The 19,182-nt window shown below is 50.3% G+C and overlaps 1 protein-coding gene across 1 annotated transcript in view; it reads right to left on the bottom strand.

The window, feature by feature from the left end:
* The window catches only part of NKD1 (NKD inhibitor of WNT signaling pathway 1), a 99,617-nt gene that overhangs the window by 79,599 nt on the left and 836 nt on the right, over window positions 1–19,182 (bottom strand). The window contains exon 3 of the mRNA XM_004371597.1: window positions 18,956–19,089. Within this exon, the coding sequence (XP_004371654.1) occupies window positions 18,956–19,089 (134 nt within the window). The remainder of the gene's footprint in view (window positions 1–18,955; window positions 19,090–19,182) is intronic.

Here is a 19,182-nt window from a genome sequence, read left to right on the forward strand (position 1 = left end):
TGCCCTTGGTAAGGGAGGACGTGCAGCTTATAAGGTAAGTGTGAGGTGTCCTATGATCAAAGTGTAAAGGGACTCACCATTCACCCACATGGACCCCAAGATGCCTGGATAAGTCCCCATCTGTAAACGGAGACTCCAGAGAGAACAAATGAGATGTGTTCTCTGAATCTCTTCATTCACTGAACAGCAACCGAGCCCCTTCCAGGTGCTGTTTTAGGTCCCGGAGAGATGGAGGTGGGTTTGCTGGGAATGTGCCAGATTATATCAGCAGCTCCGGAGGCCTTACTGGGCTATTGGGTGTGTTTACTGAGTGCTTACTGCATGCAAAGCCCTTACACTGCTTATGTGAGTTATTTCATTCAACCCTTGAAATAACTCCAGGAGGTGGGTATTCTTTTCCCCCATTTTACAGGTGAGTAAGGCCCAACATCAACACAGGTCACTATAAACCCAGGTCTGCAGCTCAGGTCCAAAGTTCTGTGCCCTCTGCAATTGGGAGAAGACCCACATGGGGGCAGGGGAGAAAGTTAAATAACGAAGTAAAAAACAAACAAACAAAAATAGCCTGGGGGCTCTGGGTGACCAGAAATTGCAGTCAAAGGTTTAAGAACATTTGCCTGGGAAGAGCGACCCCCATTAGATTTAGCAGATTCCCACACGGGTCTTATGACCCCATAAGGAGAGGGAGGGAGGCTACCTTCTTACTGCATGCCCTTTAGCACTGTTTAGAATTTTCTTTCTTTTTATTTTTACCATCTGCGTGACTTAATTTACCAAAAGGAAAAAAGCGAGGACTCTTTCTGAAGGACGGGAAGAAGCACGCGGAGGCTCTCTTCAAAGGCACGGAGCAGAGTGGCTCTTTGAGAAAAGGGGATTCGGAGGGACAGGACCTGAACTCACACACCCTCTGCAGCTGTGTGCTCCTTGGCCAAGCAACCAGCCCCTCGGAGCCTCCGTCACTCGGCAAATGTTCACTGAGCATCTACCGTGTGCCAAGCAGTGCCAGAGGCCCTGCAGATACAGCGGTGGGCAGCGCAGGGCCTGGCCCATGGGGTCTGCAGCCTGGCCTCAGTTTCCCCAGAGTAGCAATATTGACCTGGGTGGATCTCAAATGCTGGACTGTGAGGAAGGCACTACAGACCAGAAGACCAAAACCAAACCAAACCTGTTGCCGTTGAGGCGATTCCAACTCATGGCGGCCCCAAGTGTTACAGAGGAGAAATAAGCTCTGTAGGGTTTTCTTGGCTGTAATTTTTACAGAAGCAGAGCACCAGGACTTTCTTCCACAGCGCCGCTGGGTAGGTTCGAACTGCCAACCTTTAGGTTAGTAATCGAGCACAAACCATTTGCGCCACCCAAGACCCTCGCAAATCATAAAGTCCTGGGTAAATACTGGCTGTTCCTACTGGAGAAGAGAGAGTTCGCTTAGGCTGCTAAATCCAGCCCTGCCTGTGTGATTTTTGCCTCCCAGCGCCCCAGACCAGAGCCAAGGGGATGAGTCCTCAGCCAAGAGGCCTGAAGCAGTTGCCAAGCAGAGCCTCCAGGGTTAAAAAGGCTAAGCAAGCCCCGATTTATGACCCCAGGAAAAGGAGCTCTGATTCACCCGGCTAAAAGAAACCCCACGACCCTTCTCATCTGTAACTGTCGCTGTGGCCGGCCAGCCTGCCCTCCCTCCAAGCTCGATCCAAACCGTGCCTCCGAGAAGTGGGCTCTGGAAAGGCTCCAAGGAGGGTTTAACCAGCGTTTCCTCGGGAGGAGAGCTTTCTTTCCACCACCACCTGCTGCAAAAAATTCCTTCAACCGCCCCTCGGTGGGGTTTAGTACGATGCCCTGCACCCCTGTATTGGTCCAGAGCTATGCGGCCCAATGCAGTAGCCACTAGCTTCATGCGGCTACTTAAATTTACATTCAAACTAATGAAAACAAAATAAAACTTAAAATTCAGTTCCTCAGTTGCACTAACCAGATTTCCAGTGCTCACTATGCACAAGTGTCTAGGAGATACTATATTGGACGGTGCAGATAGAACACATCCATCATCACCGGAAGTTCTATCGGACAGCGCTGGTCCAGAGGGCCTTTGAACATCTCCTTCTTCCTTCCAGTTATAAAAGGAGGGGCCTGGAGGCCCTTTAAAGACAGGCCAGGTATCAACAATTAACCAGAAAGTTCTAAATCCACTTTCAGGTTGAAGTAGCCACAGCCATGGGGAAATGGGAAAAGGGAGACAGAAATACTGACTGAGAACGTGTCATGGGCCAAGGCTTGTGCAGGCCTTCTCCATGGGACTGCTTCTTGGATCCCCAAAATTCCATACGTGGAGAGTGCCATCCCCACCTCAGCCCCTCCTTCGCCTACACCCTTCCCACCATCTGCTTTCGTACATCGTCCAGCCAGCGGTCCCCACCGAGTAGCAGAGAGATTCTGACTCACAAGGCTTAGATGAGACCTAAAGAGTGGTTAAGCGCTGGACTTCTGACCAAAAGACTAGTGATTCCAACCCACCCAGGAGGATCTTGGAAGTGAGTCCTGGCGATCTGCTTCCAAAAGGCCCAGGCTTCAAAGCCCTATGGAGCGCAGTTCTACCTCTGCACACATGAGGTCGCCGTGAGTCGAAATCGAATGGCTGCAACTAACAACAAAGATGGGACTCGAGGACTCTGCATTTTAAAAAGCACCCAGGAAGTTCAGATGTAGGTAGTCCTCCAGCCACACCCTGAGTTCTTCCCAGCCCACACCCCCCTCCAGGTACTGTCTTCTCTCTCTACCCCTTCCAGTAAAGCTTCTCCAAAGAGTTGCCTACACATGAATTCTAGTTTAAAATACGTTGGCTTTTTGAAAAATATAAAAGTAGTACATGCTCACTGGGGGGGAAAAAAAAAAGCCAAGCAATATAGAAATATATAAAGTAAAAAATGAAATTTTCTCCCTTCTCACCCCCACCTACCACTCTACTGAAAAAAAAAAACAAAACTATTGTGTGGACTTGATTCTGACTCATAGCGACCCTGCAGGACAGAGTAGAACTGCTCCACAGGGTTTCCAAGGAGCGGCTGGTGGATTCGAACTGCTGACCTTTTGGTTAGCAGCTGAGCTCTTAACTACTGCACCCTCAGTAAAACAGCCTTTGATAGTGTATCCTTCCAGATCTTTCTCTAGGTGCCTACAAATATATGTAGACATAGCTCCAAATAGACTTTGGTATATTGCAAAAAACAGGATCACATTGTACTTATGTTTTGCACTTGCTTTTGTCATTCAACAGTATTTCACGGCCTCCTCTCTGTCAGCGCACACAGGCCTCCTCCCTCAGCTTGGTTTGACCAGGCTACAGAGGGACCCACGAAACGGCCGCACCACTGCTTATAAACCTGTCCCCTAGTGAAGGATATCAGAGTTATCACACATTTTTCATTCTTAAAAATAATGCAGTCATGAACCTTCTTGTAAGTATGTGCTTCTGTTCAGGTGCAAAGTACCTCCTGGTCCCTTCAAGACCCTCATGGAGCCCTGGTGGCACAGCGGTTAAGAGCTTGGCTGCTAACCAGAAGGTTGGCAGTTCAAATCCACCGGCTGCTCCTTGGAAACCCTATGGGGCAGTTCTACTGTGTCCTATAGGGTCACTATGAGTCAGAATTGACTTGACGGCAACGGGCTTGGGTTTTTTTTTGGTTTTGCAGGAATATTCTCACCAAGAGACCATGCCCTCTTTTGCTGACTGCTTTGATTGCCCCAATGAATCCTGTCTCCCCGTATTTACGCCCTTGCATAGTCCCTTCCCCTAAATCTGGGCTGGACCTGTGACTGGCTTTAACTAAGAGAATGTGGTCCCGCCAATTCTAGGCCTAAGTCTTAACAAGGCCTGGCGGTTTCCACTTTTGCGCTCTTGAGGAAGGCAGCCAACATGTAAGAAATCTGATTGTCCCAAGACCACCATGCCATAAAGAAGCTTAAAGTAACCATGTGGGGAGGCCACGTGGAAGAGAACTGTGGCCCCCGGCACATGGCCCAGCTGAGGCTGTTACAGTCACCACCGGCTGTTTGAGCTACCCCAGACTCTATCAGTGCAGCAGAGACAAGCTGCCCCTGCCAAGCCCTGCCCAAACTGTAGAATCTTAAGCAAATAATAAAATGGTTAAGTCGCTGAGTTTGGGAGTAATCTGTTACGTAGCAATAGATAACCAAAAACCAAACCCGCTGCCATCGAGTCAATTCAGACTAAGCGACCCTATAGGACAGAGTAGAACTGTCCCATAGCATTTCCAAGGAGCAGTTGGTGGATTCGAACTGCTGACCTTTTGGTTAGCAGCTCAGCTCTTAACCACTGTGCCACCAGGGCGCCACAGATAACCAAAGCATTGTCCTTTCCAGCAGCACATTTCTGAGAGAAGGAAGCAAAAGCCAGGAGAGGTCACAATAGCCACCTAGCAGCCAAGCCAGGGCCACCCTCAGGGGTAGAATTCCTAGCACAGTGCTTTGTCCAGACCCTAAAGATCCAGCCATGTCTTCCTCCCAGGACGCAGCTGCTGCTGTTCAAGCTCAGGTACTGGCTTCTCAGACAAGAGGTCACAGGGCCCCCAAAGGACTCCATACTCCCTTCATCCCTTAAGCAAAGGGAGTGGATGAGCAAGAAAGCAACCCTAACAGTCCTGCGACCATACGTCCTGGACAAATGTCAACAAACCAAAAGGTCCCAGAGCCAAGAAAGAAAACTGAGGCACAGAGAGGTTAGGGAACTTGCCCCAGGTCACACAGCGAGTGAGAGGTAGACCTAGGGCTTGAAACCAAGCATCCAGGACAGATCCTACACCACCAACCAACCAAACACCAGGGCTTTTCCAACATGTTGATAATGACTCACAATAAGAACTATATTTTGTAACAGGCCTCTGTATAGATGGGTTTAGGTATACATGTCTGTGTGTGCGTGCACGTGTGTGTGCACGTGTGTGTGTGTATTTTAACTAAAACGAAAAGTTACACAAATGATATTTTAATACCTCCATCATACATGATCATTCTCTCATATTTTTATTCCTATTTCATTTTTTTTAATGCTGGTCATTAAATTGATTTCATGAGCCACGAATGGTTTGCAACATACAGGTTAAAAAAAAAACAAAGCTCGTCTATACTGATTTAGGAGCCCTGGTGGCGCAGTGGTTAAGAACTTGGCTGCTAACCAAAAGGTCGGCAGTTTGAATCCACCGACTGCTTCTTGGAAACCCTATGTGGCAGTTCTACTCTGTCCTATAGGGTTGCTATGAGTCGGAATCAACTCAACGGCAATGGATTTTGTTTATATGTGTGTATATATATATACATATATATATATATACTGATTTAAAATGGCTCTAAAGTCAGACTGATCTGTATTTGAATCCTGTTCCATCACTTCCAAATCAAGTGACTTTGGGCAGGGAGGTAGACTCCTTTAAAGCCTCAGTTTCTCCATCAATAAAATGGGGATAATAATAGTACCTGCCTCATCGATGTGCTATGAGAACTGAGTGGTATAACACATGGACAGATCTTGGCCCAGAGCTGAAATTCAATAAACAGTAGCTACGTTGTTATCAAGGAGCTCTGGTGGCCCAACGGTTAAGCACTCAGCTGCTAACCCAAAGCTTGGCAGTTCGAACCCACCTAACAGCTCCACAGGAGAAAGACCTGGTGATCTGCTCCCGTAAAGTTCACAGCCTAGAAAACCCCATGGGGCAGTTCTGTTCTGTCACATGGAGTTGCTATGAGTCGAAAATCAACTCGACAGCACTCGGCAACAGTGCTGTTACACCCCACCTCCTCCGACTGCTGCACCCACAGTTCAGCGTGGGGCTCAGCACACAGTGGGCACTTCATAGACACAATGAGCATACAAGGACACTGAGAGAGGAGGCCCGGGCCCAGGGCTGGCCAAGCCAACGTGCTCCTTCAGACGCTCCAGGACGGGAGAGACGAGAGAAAGGCTCCAGCGCCCACTGAAAAGGCAACTTTGTTCCCGGAGCTGTAGTTTTCTTAATTCATCTTTTTTGCTTTTGAAATCAATCTAAATCATCTGGAGGAAGAAAGGTAAACCAATAGAGTCAAGGTCAAAGACTGCCCCACAAAAAGGATCCCTCTGGAAGCCAGGCTTGGAGTGGGCGTGGCACCCCCAAACTAGCACCCCTAAACCTACTTGGTGGAGTCACCATAAGCCAAGGCCTCTCTGCGAGGCACCCGCCAGCCCACGCAGCCTTCTGAAGTTGGAAAAATATCCTTGGCTGAGCCCATCTGAAAGGCTGTAGCCTTCCCAGGGGCTCACCTGTGGCCTGAGGATGGACAGGCCCATCTTGCAAACACAGGCTCTTTATACTCTGCTTACCCTCTCCAGGGACCCAGCTCTGTGCTCAAGGCTGGACCAGGGGGTTGGGAGCATGCAGCAAGCCAGCCAATCAGCTCCAGGAGGACATGTTTCTATGCCTGAGTGGTCCTCCCCCTACCCTACCCCGCAGAGAGAGAGAGAGGAGCCCAGTTCACAGACCTCAACACCTCATGGAAGAAGATATGCATGCAGTGGACAGGCAAGGGCTGCGAATGGGTCACAACATACATCACCCCACCACACACCCACACAGGAACCCCCTCTCTCTGCTGGAGCACAGATCTCTGACCTAATGGCTCAGAAACTGGATTCTGGTCTCCAGTCAGATGCCCAGAGTGGGCTGAAGACTTCCTCTATGCCCCAATCATGCCTCCTGGCCTTTCCACTTCCCATAGCCTTTGCCTGGGATGCTTTACCAAACCCTTCATCACATGGCTACCTCCTATTTCTCCTTTGGCCCTCAGCAACTTAAACACCACTCCCCAGTCTCAAGAAGAACCTCCTCCTCAAACTCCCTCACCAAACCATGTTTTTTTTTACCTTTGTCCCACTTACCACATGACAGAGATATCCAGATGATCATTGGCAAACCACACTAGGGAGCTGCCAGAGGAGACACACCTGCTTTATTCTCCCCAATGTGCCGCCCTTCGAACTACTCCATGAGGTGGGAACTATCTACCCATTTCACAGATGTGGAAACTGAACATGAAAGATGAGCCACCACTTGGCCCAAGGCCACCTAGCTGGGGAGAGGTGCAGCTGGGACTTAGAACAGGGAAGTCTGATTGTGAAGCTCTAACCACACCTCCGGCACCTACTGTGTGCATATGCTAGTCCTCAGTGCAAACTGGTGCAACGAGCTAAGTGCTCAGCTGCTAACTGAAAGGTTGGCATTCAGAACCCACCCAGGGGGCTCCGAGGGAGAAAGACCCGGCGGTCTGCTCCCATAAAGATTACAGCCTAGAAAACCCTACGGGACAGTTCTACTCTGTCACGTGGGGTGGCTGTGAGTTGAAAATCAACTCAACGCACCCGACCACAGTATAAAGTGGCCCACACCACATCTTTACTGTACTTATGCCACCCTCCCTTCCCACACCGCTCTCCGCTCAACCAAAACTCACTGTCCTAACTTCCCAGCACTGGGCCTTTGCTCAGACTGTACCCTCGGCCTCAAGCGCGGTCTCACGCAGCTCTCTCTGGCCAGGCCAGTCACTGAAGCCTGCTGAGCCTGTCTCCTCATCTATGCAAGAAAAACCAAAACCCATTGCCATCGAGTCACTTCTGACTCCTAGCCACCCTACAGGGGAATAGTATCTATCGCAAGGCTATTGCAAGGGTTCCACAACAGACTATATGTACTGCATCGGGCACAAGGCTTGGCACATCCAACACTCACTGGTATGTACTGCCACTAGGGAGCCCCTGCGTGGTGCAGACAGTTAAGCACTTAGCTACCGACTGAAAGGCTGGCGGTTCAAACCACACAGAGGTGCCTCAGAAGAAAGGTCTGGCAATCTGCTTCTGAAAGGTCACAGTCACGAAAACCCAAAGGCATGCAGGTCTACTCTGACGCACACGTAGTCACCATGGTTGGAATCGACTCAATAGCAACTGGTTGGTTGGTTATGTATTATCACTAACATACTGATACCCCCCTCCCCTAAATTGTACAGGTCTAAATCAGCAATGCTGGTGGCACAATGGTTAAGCAGTTCGAACCACCCAGAGGCTCCATGGAAGAAGAGACCTAGCTATCTGCTCCCGTAAAGACTGCAGCCTAGCAAACCCTCTGGGGCAGTTCTACGCTGTCACATGGGGTCGCTATGAGTCAAAAATCAACTTGACAGCACTCAACAACAAATCAGCGATCATAACCGAGGGACTATGGGCCAAATCCGGCACACTGAAGTGCTTCCTTGGTCCAAACAAATTGGTTGACAATAATTTTTAAATTGGAAAGATTGCCCATGAAAATCCACATTGCTGGATTCTCTAAATGACCAAAAGATGTGGCAACACCAGAGCCACACTCCCACGTGGCAATGGTTGGCCGGGGCTGAGTGGCATGGCCCCCTTGAGACGGGACATGCGCTCTGCTCTCCAGGACACCACAGTCCTCACCCCTCCCAGCTGTCTTGCCCCCAGCCTGCTGCAGCATTTTTATGACCTCTCTGGCCCCTGTAGGTCCTTGGGTTTCTGACCCTGGTCTCAGTCTTCCTATCCTTCAAAGTCCTCCCCACCTCCTTCAAAAAGTCTTCCCCAGATCTCCAGAGTTCTGTGCCGCTGTTACAGGGTCAGAACTTGAATAACTTTTATTGAGCATCTACTATGTGCCAGGCAGGTATAATACTGTACAATTTGAGTCCTCATAACTACCCTATGGTGGTTTACAGATGAGGAAACAAAGGCACGGAGATGATCGTTCTACTGCCTCTTCCCCCACCCATTCTCCGCCCTTCTCTGTGCTGCTCTGTGCCCCAGAAAGCCAACCGAGATGCACCAATTCACCTAGCTTCCCTGCCCTCTGGCTTCTGGATTCAGCCAACGGGAGGCACCAGCAGAAAATTGGAGGCTATTGTCATGGAGGGATTGATCTCAGGTGCTAACCAAAATGTTGGCAGTTTGAACCCACCAGCCGCTCCCTGGAAACCATTACGGGGCAGTTCTACTTTGTCCTATAGGGTCACTATGAGTCGGAATCGACTTGATGGCAATGGGTTTGGTTTTTGGTTTGGTTTTCTGCCCAGCCAGCAGCTTTTACAGGGATCCCGTAACAACATTTCCTCCCCTGACCCTTCTGCCCTCACAGTGGTAACAACTTCCCACTGTTGCTAGTCTCTAGGTGCCTCAGCACCTCATGAGGGCCCCTGTAACCCTGCCCACACCTCTGAAGTCGTCCCTTCATTGCAGTGTCTTCATTTAAGCTACCTGGAGTGTATCTGCTTCCTGCCAGGCCCCTGACTAAGATGAGGTCCAGTGCTGGGCCCAATATCCCATGGTTACAAAATGGTGGTGTCAGGATTTGAACCCCAGGACATCTGGCTCTTTAACCACCATCTGGTACTGTCTTACATTCTATTTTACTTCTCCTGGTCCCTCACCCTCCTGTGGTCTCCTTAAGGGTCCCCTAAACGACCCCCAAGAACCAAGCACTGTGCCTGGCCCACAGAAGACATTTAGAATCCCTCCCTGAGCCCGCAGCACACAATTACCTGAATTCACTTTTTCTTCCCTGCATTTTTATGACAAAAAGCCTGTCCTCACACCTCTCCCTCCTTGCCCCACATGAGACTCCACCAGATCATGGAGTACACCTCTGTCCTACTGGCCCTTCACATAGGGCCTGACACTTGTCCACCCCTCTGGACAGGACCAAGCCCCACGAGAAGGCTGAGAAGCCCCCAGGCCTATGCCATGACCCTTTTCCAGTGGTCAGAGGTTCCAAATAAACCTCATTCAGCAGTTGAAATGACCCACAGGGCTTTCTCATGTGCTGCTGGTCCATCTACCCAGACATTCATACTGCCATTACACCCCCTTCCTTTCCTTGCTCACCACCACCCTCCCCTCCCCCATACATCCTTGGGGCCTCAGCTTAACCCCCATTTCCCCCGAGACCATCTCTGACCCTAGACCAGCTGGCACCCCCTGCTATATACTCTCAGGACCCCCAAAGCATTCTCTGACATTCCCTTCACGTGATCTTCATTGCTCAGTATCTATCTTCCCAACCTATGAGTCAATCTACTTTTGAGTATCAGTGAAAAGCCCAAAATAAAATATTAGCAAGCCAAGCCCAGCAGCATTTTAAAAAGGTAATCTATCATGACAAAGGAAGATTTAGTTTAGTAGTGCAAAGAGTGGACACCAGGAAATCTAGCAATGTAAATCATACACGCAAATCATATATTACATTAGCAAAGAATGATCAGTGTAACTGATACCTCAACAACATTTGATAAAATTCAATAACTACTCCTGATTTTAAAAATCCTAACAAGTTAGGAGTTGAGGAAAGCTTTCTTAAACCTAAACAAACAGCAAACATCACACCTAATGGTTACCGTTCTAACCAATGCAGTCATATAAGAAAAATAAATGAGAGGCAATCCATGTTCCTCCCGCTGAACTCTAAGTTCTGTGAGGCAGGACCTATGTCCTATTCTTCATCATTTCTACAATACCCTATGCACGGTGCTTGGCATACAGAAGGCACTCAAATATTTGCGGAACGAATAACACCCAGATTAGGTCTGAGCCCCATTATACGCTCTCAAATCACCCAGTACTCCTTCGAGGCACATATCACAACCGAAATGCTGAAATTGTAAAATCTGATTTTAAAAATACTTATCTTTTCTGACCAGACTGTAAACTCCATGAGAACAAAGTCTGTGCCCTCTTCACAAAGCAAATGCACATCTGGCCTTAAGGAGGTACTATATGTTGCAGAGATGCATGAAAGACTTGAATAGAATGCATTCAGTAGAAAGCTGCTGAATTATAACGAATAATTTTATCCTACTGCTCTGCTGGAAAAACTGAGGCCAGAAAAGGGAGAGCCCTTGGCTGGTGCCACGCCACTTTGAAGTCCACCCAGTACCCATGGCTCCCTAGAAGGTGTCAGCCACACACAAGGCCATGTGGCTGAACAAGAAGAGTGAAGCCCAGACCAATTCCTCAGAGCCCTCTAAACAAACACACAGCCAGGCACACCTCAGTGGGCCAAGCAGGCCGGCCAGAGCGTGCCTGTGCCTTTCTGAAGCGAAGGATGACTTCAGTGGAGGCATCCTGAAGCGTTCCTTGCAAAGCCCCATGACTGGTGCCCACATGGATAAACAGCCCCCTCTACTTTCCCGCGAAGTTATCAAAGAATTACTTATGTCTCTGGAAGTGCTTGTTTGGAAAAGGTTCTCTACCCCACCTGGGCTTGGCAGGAGCGGCGGCGTCACCGGGACTGCCCTTTGGGGAGTGAACAGTCTTTTCCTCCATCCCCTGAAGGACTTCAGCCATTCTTCACGCGGAGAGACTGAAGCTGACCATAAAGAAGCAGGCAGCTTCCCAGGATAAACGAAGCAGGGTGACATCAAAGACCTCCCTCCAGATTAAACAACTGAGGCCTTCAGCTCTCTGGAGTTCCTTCCAGGATATTCTGGGCTCCTGCCTCAGTTCTCCCTCAGATGGAATGGCAGATATTTTGTTTGTGAGAGCCTGAATTTTTTCCTTCCTCAGAGGAGAGCGGGAGAGGGGGAGGGAAAGGGAGAGAGGAAGAGAAAGAATGTCTGTGAGAGACAAGAGCCACAAAAAGAACATGTGTGAGTGAGGGAGAGAGAGAAGTTGGGGAGGCAGCCGGAAGCGCCTGCTCTGGAATCCAACAAGCGACCTAAAAATTCCAAGTTTCTAAACCAGAGCACGTTGTGAATCCCCCGCCAGGGAGTGAGGCTACAACAACAGGAACACAGGAGCTGGGAGGATTCTGGGATACCTGACTCACCAGTGGCTCAGAGCTCCTCCATGGACCACTGCCCTAGCCCCCTGACCAGAGGGTCACTTCATATTCACCTTTCTCAGGCAAAGCTGGTAAACAAAGGCAAAGGACCCTCTCCCCTTAGCCACAGGCTCACAGCAGCTCTGGGGCAGGATGGGTCCTCTCTGGGACTGGCTTCTCACTGCCTTTTGTCCCCCAGCCCTTGAGATGCCTCTCTCTGCCCTTGAGCAGCCAATTATCCCTCCTGCCCACCTCACGGCACTACAGCTGGTTTCCTGGCCCTACAGCGACCCTCCTCCTCCCAGAGGCAGCGAGGCCACCAACTCATTCAAGCTGCAAGTATAGCGAGTGCCCCAAGTCCCTGAATATGACGCTCCGCATTCATCAGCTCCCAGGAGCATGCTTGCAAGTCAGGTAGCACACTGACCACCCACCCTGCTCCACACACCTGCTCAGAGAGACAGGTAGCTCAACCATGCCAAGAGCAGCTGACAGACAGGGCTTTTCAAAAAGACTGAGCACCGAGCACCAGGGAAGACTGCCACATTCCATGTCCCTACCTCACCTGTGCCCACAGGGCTGCACAGCCACTTGGAGCCTACAGTTCCTTCTCGACCACCTGGCGTGAGTTCCACACACAGGCCTCCCAGCAAGCTCCAATCACCACCAATTTTCCACGAACAAGAGCAAGCCTGGAGCCTCAGGCAGCTCTTCCCTGCAAAGTGCCATTCCCTCTGCCCACACCTTCTTCCTCACTGTCCTTCCGGTTTTGCTTCAAGACCACCCCCCGCCCCCAACACACACATTGATTTTCTAGTACCTCCTGCCTGCTGCCCTCATGGTGCTTCTCACAAGGGTTCTCGTTAGTTGCTGCTGAGTCAATTCTGACTCCTAGCAACCTCCCGTGTGCAGAGTAGAACTGCTCCGTAGGGTTTTCAAGGCTATGACCTTTCAGAAGCAGATCGCCAGGCCTGTCTTCCAAGACACCTCTAGGTGGGTTCAAACTGCCAAACTTTCAGCTTAACAGTTTGTCCCACCCACGGTCTATTAATGGGCCTGTTTACTTGCCTCATCTTTGCCGCCTATATTAGACTGGAAGCTACCGAAGGTCAGTGACCACGTCTCTTTTATTCTCTACCACATCCCAGTGCCTGGCACAGTTAACCAAACCAAACCCGTTGCCGTCAAGTAGATTCTGACTCATAGCAACCCTATGGGACAGAGTAGAACTGCCCGATAAGGTTTCCAAGGAGCACCTGGTGGATTCGAACTGCTGACCTTTTGGTTAGCAGCAGTAGCTCTTAACCACTGCGCCACCAGGGTTTAGGGAGTTAAAAATTAATAGCCGAGTGACTGAAGGAAAATGCCTAATTCCACTCGGAATAGCGGGACCTTGAGGAAGAGGGAATTTACAAGCAGGAATAAAAGGAGAGAAGCCGGCTCGGGAAGAGCATGTGCGGGAGGAGGCAGGAAAGGTGGCCTCGTCTATCTTGTATTCATTCATTCATTCACTGATTCATTCATTCAGCAAATACATCATGAGTGTCTACTATGCCACAGTAAAGAAGTTGTACTCAGAAAGTGACTCTTTTATTGCTCGATGGTCCAGCCTTGATGTTTTAAATGCTCAAGGGACAGTCTGGTCCCTTAGGGGTATTTAAGCTTCCTGATACAAACAGCCTCTTAAAGACCACTCTCTGTCTGTCCACCTTGTCTCCTCATTCCTGACATCCTCACCGGGTGAGGGGATGAAAAGGTCCCCAAGTTCTATGACCCTGTGGAAGACAAGGCAGTTGCCTCCTGCTTTAGCATCTTCTCAGGCTTACGACATCCTTATAAAATGTGACAGTGGAGAAGTTGTCCCTGAAATCTAGGGAACAGAACATGCAGGCGGGTCTGACTCAGGGGGAACCAGCCTCCTTCTCAAAGAAGAAAAGTTTCAGAGGGCGGGCAAGACACTTCCAGAAGCCTCTGCCAGAGACCACATCACAGAGGTGAATTAAAGAACTCAGAACATGACACCTTCGCCCACCACCCACCATCCTGAGGAGCCCAGGCCTATTGAAAACCAGAAGTCCCACCGGGCATTTTGCCCAGCCCCAGCTTTCCCCACCTCTCCTTCCCACTCCCCAGGGATAAAGAACCCCCCAAAGCAGGGCTGCGAGGCTGGCCAGGGTGCCCGTGGGCAGAGAAGACACTCCACGGAGAACTCACGGCTGTGGGGAACGGAGGCCTGAATGCCTCAACCCCAGGTCCTCCACCAGCCTCAAAGCAAATCATCTTTTAATTCCGAAACACCAAATATTTAATTTATGCTTTACCTCAAATGTCAAGTCCACCTCCCAGCACATAGCTTTGAAACCACGTAAGGAGGTCTAACACTTTCCATATGGTGAAGACATGGGGCCTTTTAATTGTGCCAACTGGTATCATTCAAGGGTAATTCCCCTGGAATCCAGCACTCGGGCAGCAGCTGGGCCAGCCTCCAATCTCATCACCCAGCACACTAAGTCCACGCGGGCCCCAACTGAGCCTGCACCTTTCTAATCTTCCCCAAATATCAAAATGCGCTGGGTGCCCCCTAATCAAATTACCAAACCGCCTGGCAGCCGCCTTTGATCCAGAGGCAGGCTTGCCTGGCTGCGGCCTCCAGCCTATTTCTTCGTGCAGCTCTGCTATAAAAGAACAAAAGGGCCAAGCTGGGGGGTGGGGAGGGGACTGTTTTAAATGCGGTTTTACACGTTCATATGTGCACATGTGGGTACATGCCGCCTGAGTATGCACACAGGCACGCACGTTCTGCTTCTCCAAGCGTTTTCCTATTCAACATCTCTCGGTCCACTATGCTACTCAATCCATCCATCAGGCTTTTTTGTTTCACCCATTATATTTTCCATACCCCGTATTTTCAACTAGTTTCCTTTTGTAACTGCCTGTTGCTGCTTCATTGTGTCCAAGATCCTCCTGTATTGAACTGAGATTATTAGGTTTATTTTAATTTCTAATTCTGTTTAGCATTAATTGTTTTCTGGCATATAAACTGTTCCATTCATTGCCTTTCATATTGCTGCTGTTGTCATTACAAAAAAAAAAAAACCCACTGCCATCGAGACAATTCCAACTCATAGTAGGGTTTCCAAGAAGCACCTGGTGGATTTGAACTGCCGACCTTTTGGTTAGCAGCTGAACTCTTAACCACTACGACACCAGGGTTTCCGTTGCCATTAGGTGGCGTCAAGGCAATTGAAACTCATAGCAACTCCATGTGACAGAGTAGAACTGCCCCACAGAGTTTTCTAGGCTGTAATCTTTATGGGAGCAGATCACCAGGTCTTTCTCCTACGGAGCGGCTTGGTGGGTTCAAACCACCAACCTTTTGGTTAGCAGCCGAGCACTTAACCAGTGCACCACCAGGGCTTCTTTTGTCTTTCAAAGTACTCACATTTCTCATTATTTTTCTCCTAGGAGCTCATATTCCCTTGGAGTGCACTGTGTCCACATGGAAAGAGAAGAAGCCCAGGCTAAGGCTTCTACCTCTCCTGCTTACAGCCCTCCCCAACCCGCCTCTACCAGCCTCTCAGTGAACCTTCCAGCACCACTCTTCCCGGGTTTTATTCTTTTTGAAGCGTCACCTGGCATAATTCTGCCACGGATGAGAATAGTATTACACCCATTTTACAGATAAGGTAATTAAGGCATGCAAAGGTAAAATGGCTGTAGAGGTGACACAGCTCTTACGGCAGAGCCTGACCTCACTTATTTTTGCAGGCAGGAGGCCAGGCTTGGTTTACTGCCTGCGTGCTGACCACTTACCAAGCTCTCCAGACCCCATCAGGGAGGAAGAAGGCAAGCAGGGGCCCCTGCTGATTTATCTGCCCCACAGCCAGCTCACCTCAAAGTGCTCACAGCTGGTCCACTTACCACTTCTTGGGAATTACTGAACAGGGCACCCTCTAGGCATAAGGCTTTGCCACACGATTTCCTTTTTCCTGGAAAGTGCTCCAAAGAGGGAGAAAAACGCAGTCCACACCAGCTGGCTGGCAACTTTAGAGGGTTATGGGGAGGATTAAGATCACGTACGCAACATGTACGTATAGACACTTAATAAACAGCAGTCAGAATTGACTCGACGGCAATGAGTTTGGTTTCTTTATCACTACAATTGGTGGTTCAGCTGTAGAATTCTTGCCTTCCACGCAGAAGACCTGGGTTTGATTCCTGCCCAGTGTACCTCATGCACAGCTGCCACCCATCTGTCCGCTGAGGCTTGAGCGTTGCTATGATGCTGAACAGGTTTCAGCGGCGCTTCCAGACTAAGACAGACTAGGAAGAAAGGCCTGGCCATCTACCACCAAAAATCAGCCAATAAAAACCCTGTGGACCACAATAGTCCCATCTGCAACCAATATGCGGATGTCACAGGATCAGGCAGTGTTTCGTTCCGTAGTGCATGGGGTCACCACGAGTCGGGGCCAACTCGACGTCAGTTAACAACAACAATCATTGCAATAATAGTAACACAAGTTGGATATGCCTCTGAAGTATCCCCAGCTACTTTGGTGGAAGGCTCAATAAAAAAATGGAGACAGAAGCCATCCGCAAGACAGATGTAGGGCTTGTTGGGGACCTCTGCCAGCCCCTGGAACCCAGCAGACTTTGGAGGCCACGCCCTCCTACATACTGATGATCCGAGAGAAGAACCACCAGCAACCCTTTCCGTGCTGGGAGGAATCAAGGAAATTCAGCCAGACTGAAGGGTGCCCACTGCTGGCCTGTTCAGTGTCTTAGTGTTTCCCAAACTTTGGGCACTCTGCTCCCACCTTCACAATTTTGACCACCTGTACTACTGCCAATTTACTATTATTCTCTGAATCAACTTTAAATTGACTGTCTCTTTCAACTTCGATTTATCCTAAGCAATAATACCCGTGAAATCATGGGTTTGATGTCCTAGTTATTTTTTTCTGGCAAAAGACATGCCGAACTGTTAGGACTAAAAATACCCCTCCAGGTAGCACATGAAATGGCCTCGCAGGTCCCAGCAGTGCGGCAAGGCGCCCTAGGAGAGGCCATTATGTTTCCGCTCACCCTGACCACCTCCTAGAGGGGACACGGGGCCAGCCCTGCCAACCCCACCTCTGTGAACTCAGTAACTGGGCCATCTTGGGCCAGGGCTGACGAAAACCCAGGCATCTGGGTCCCATCACCAAGGACACCCTCTAGAAGGCACAGCCTGCGTCCCCCACCCCACATCTTTGATGTCTGGGCCCGCCCTCCAGCCGCCTGACAAATGTCACGCCGATGGCTCTATGCCTCACATCTTCAAAAGTGCTTTGAACAAACATTAATGACCCCTCAGTGTTTCCCTGAGAGTGGGGGAGGGAGGGGGCGGGCAAGCACCATCCTATGCCGTCCTCAGCTGGGGGAAACCAGGCAACAAAATTCCGTGACTTCACCAAAGCCACAGACTTAAGCAGAGGCCCCCTGCCCCACCCTCCCCTTCCCCCAATGGCAACTTTTACTGGCTGACATTCCTCTTGCTGAGAACACTACTATTTAATTAAAAACGATGGACTTTGTTTTCCTCTCCTTCCTTCCTCCTCCCTCCCATCCTCCCGGACTGGATGCCAAGGAGACCCACCAAAAACATGCGGGTAACATTTGTTAAGGCTTTGAAGATAAAAGTCAATTGAAGTAAGCCCTCGCTGTATTTCAAGTTTCCCCTCTAGCATGGAGCAGGCTGCCTGGCAGTTCGGGAAAGGAAAAAAGAAAAGAAAAAAAAGGGGGGCTGCAAATAAATGTCATTCTGCAAGAATACTCTGTAAAAATAACCAGGCTGAAGAAAACCGAAACTTGATGAATGGGAATCCACACAGCTGACCTCCATCTTGAGCTGCAAATGCATTTGTTCATACAGCTAAATCGGATCATTTTCACTGGGCTTTAAATACAGTAGATTAACAACAAGAAATGGTGGAGGGAGGAGAAGTTTGTAGTACTGTTTTTAAAGGACCCCAACTGCTGCACCCCCATCCAGGACAGCAGCTCCAATTCCAACCCAACCAACCGATGGACAGAATTGTAGAAGAGAAAGGCCCCATGGATCAGTGGCGGTGGAGAAAGAGGTGGGAGCTGACTGCACACATGTACCAGAATCAGCTTTATCCACAGGCCCACCTCCCAGTACTGGCCCCTGCAGCTGAGCTGCACTCTGCCCAAGTTCCACTGTCCAAACATATACCCACATCTGAAGTCTCCACCCAACCCCTCCTGAGCTCATGGACAAGACCAAAGAACCAACCAGACCTGAGACTCAGTCCGTTCCCCCTCGAAGTCAAAATTAAGTGTCACATCAAAAAGTTGATTCATCCTTTGATCCTTGGCTTGCACGAGTTCCACGCAGACCACCCTGGCAGAGTTCCAGAGCTCAGAGGACATCTGTGAACACCAGTCCCAGGCCAGAAGTTGGGGCTGAACTGGCTCCCCTGTCACACCTACTCCACCCCCATCGGAAAAACTCAGGGACCCCACTGGCCAGACCCACTGAGCAAAGGCTCAGGAGGGAGCCCAAGCTATAGCAGAATGAGGCTCTCTCTATCCTTGAGAGCCAAGCAAAGGGGTCTACCAGGTCCCAGAGCCCTCCAAGTCCTGCCACCTAGATCGCAGTTTGCTCTTCTGGGGTTCCGGGGCAGATGGGACTGATGAATGCCACAGGCACCCGGGACACATTCCAGAGGCAGCCACAAGATCCTGGGGCCACCCCTGGGTACCTCCTCTCTCCCTAGCTCACCTCCAAATCCACCTTTGAATGCTGGCCACAGAAACCAAGGTAAAAGTCAGAGCAGGCTCCCAAATCCCTCCAGCACAGGACTTCCCCCATCAGCTGGACCTCCACAACCTCCTCCCCAAGACCTACCCCAGGCAGTCCCCAAGGCATGAGGGCACAGGGCCATGTGGTTGAGGCAGAGGGGGCGGCTGAGAAGAGTTTTGGCGCCAGAAGCTGTTCCAGGAAGGGTGCTTAAAAGTTGGGGTGGGTGGAGATGGAGACCCAACTCTGAAGCTGGGAGGGGTGGAGAGATGGGGTGGGGTAGGGATCGTACCCGGGTGCCTCTGCCGACGGTGCCCGCCGCTCGCAGCGGTCTGGGTCCCGGGCCGACGCCGGGGCAGCGCTGCCTCCCAATCCACTCCTCGATGCCTTTCCGAGCCCAGGCGGCGCTCACCGCGAAGCTGTCACCTGGGGCGGGGACGACACGCAGCCCCTGAGTCTGGCCGCCGGGCCGAAAGTTACCCGAGAGGGGAGGGAGGGGGTGGGCGCGGCAGAGGAAGG

This window comes from Trichechus manatus, unplaced genomic scaffold (assembly GCF_000243295.1).
Source record: "Trichechus manatus latirostris isolate Lorelei unplaced genomic scaffold, TriManLat1.0 scaffold00014, whole genome shotgun sequence".
NCBI lineage: Eukaryota > Metazoa > Chordata > Mammalia > Sirenia > Trichechidae > Trichechus > Trichechus manatus.